The sequence below is a fragment of the Lepidothrix coronata genome, unplaced genomic scaffold, assembly GCF_001604755.1.
Source record: "Lepidothrix coronata isolate B3197 unplaced genomic scaffold, Lepidothrix_coronata-1.0 Scaffold355, whole genome shotgun sequence".
In the NCBI taxonomy this organism is placed as follows: Eukaryota; Metazoa; Chordata; class Aves; order Passeriformes; family Pipridae; genus Lepidothrix; species Lepidothrix coronata.
Genome location: NW_016690535.1, coordinates 138,037 through 138,560, shown reverse-complemented (window position 1 = coordinate 138,560; position 524 = coordinate 138,037). Strand labels below are relative to the sequence as shown.

Here is a 524-nt window from a genome sequence, read left to right as displayed (position 1 = left end):
CCAGGCTCCAGCAATGCCTGTGAGAAGACGTCCTTCGCCTTCCTGCGCCAGGAGCTGCCCGTGCGCCTCTCCAACATCATGAAGGAGATCAACCTGCTGCCCGACCGCGTCCTGCGCACGCCCTCCGTGCAGCTGGTGCAGAGCTGGTGAGACCCCCGGGGGCTGGGGGGGACGGGGACACTGCCACGGGGTCTGTGGGCTCCGGGACCACCCGGTCCTGTGGTCACGTTGGGTGCGGAGATGCCACCACTGTTGGTTCTGGGCTCTGGTGGTGGCCCAGGTCTGTCTCGCCTTCACATTGCACTCGGGGGTGTTCCAGCCCCAGTTTGGGCTTTACTGGGCTGTACTGGGTGGCACTGGGCACCCAGCCTGCCCTCAGTGGTGGGCTGAGCACTGCCCCCTCCTCAGCCCTCCCAGCCCCTCTGGGGTCCCCCTCCAGCCAAGGACCTGCTCCTGCCTCCGCTGCCCCAGTCCTCCCAGTCCCCCCAGTGTCCCCCAGTCCCCCCAGTGTCCCCCAGTCCCCC

The 524-nt window shown here is 68.3% G+C and overlaps 1 protein-coding gene across 1 annotated transcript in view; it reads left to right on the top strand.

Annotated features, from left to right (window-relative positions):
- Nucleotides 1-524, top strand: part of PDK2 (pyruvate dehydrogenase kinase 2) — a 6,921-nt gene continuing 6,397 nt past the window's right edge. The window contains exon 1 of the mRNA XM_017838737.1: nt 1-146. Coding sequence (XP_017694226.1) covers nt 79-146 — 68 coding nt within the window. The 5' untranslated portion in view covers nt 1-78. The remainder of the gene's footprint in view (nt 147-524) is intronic.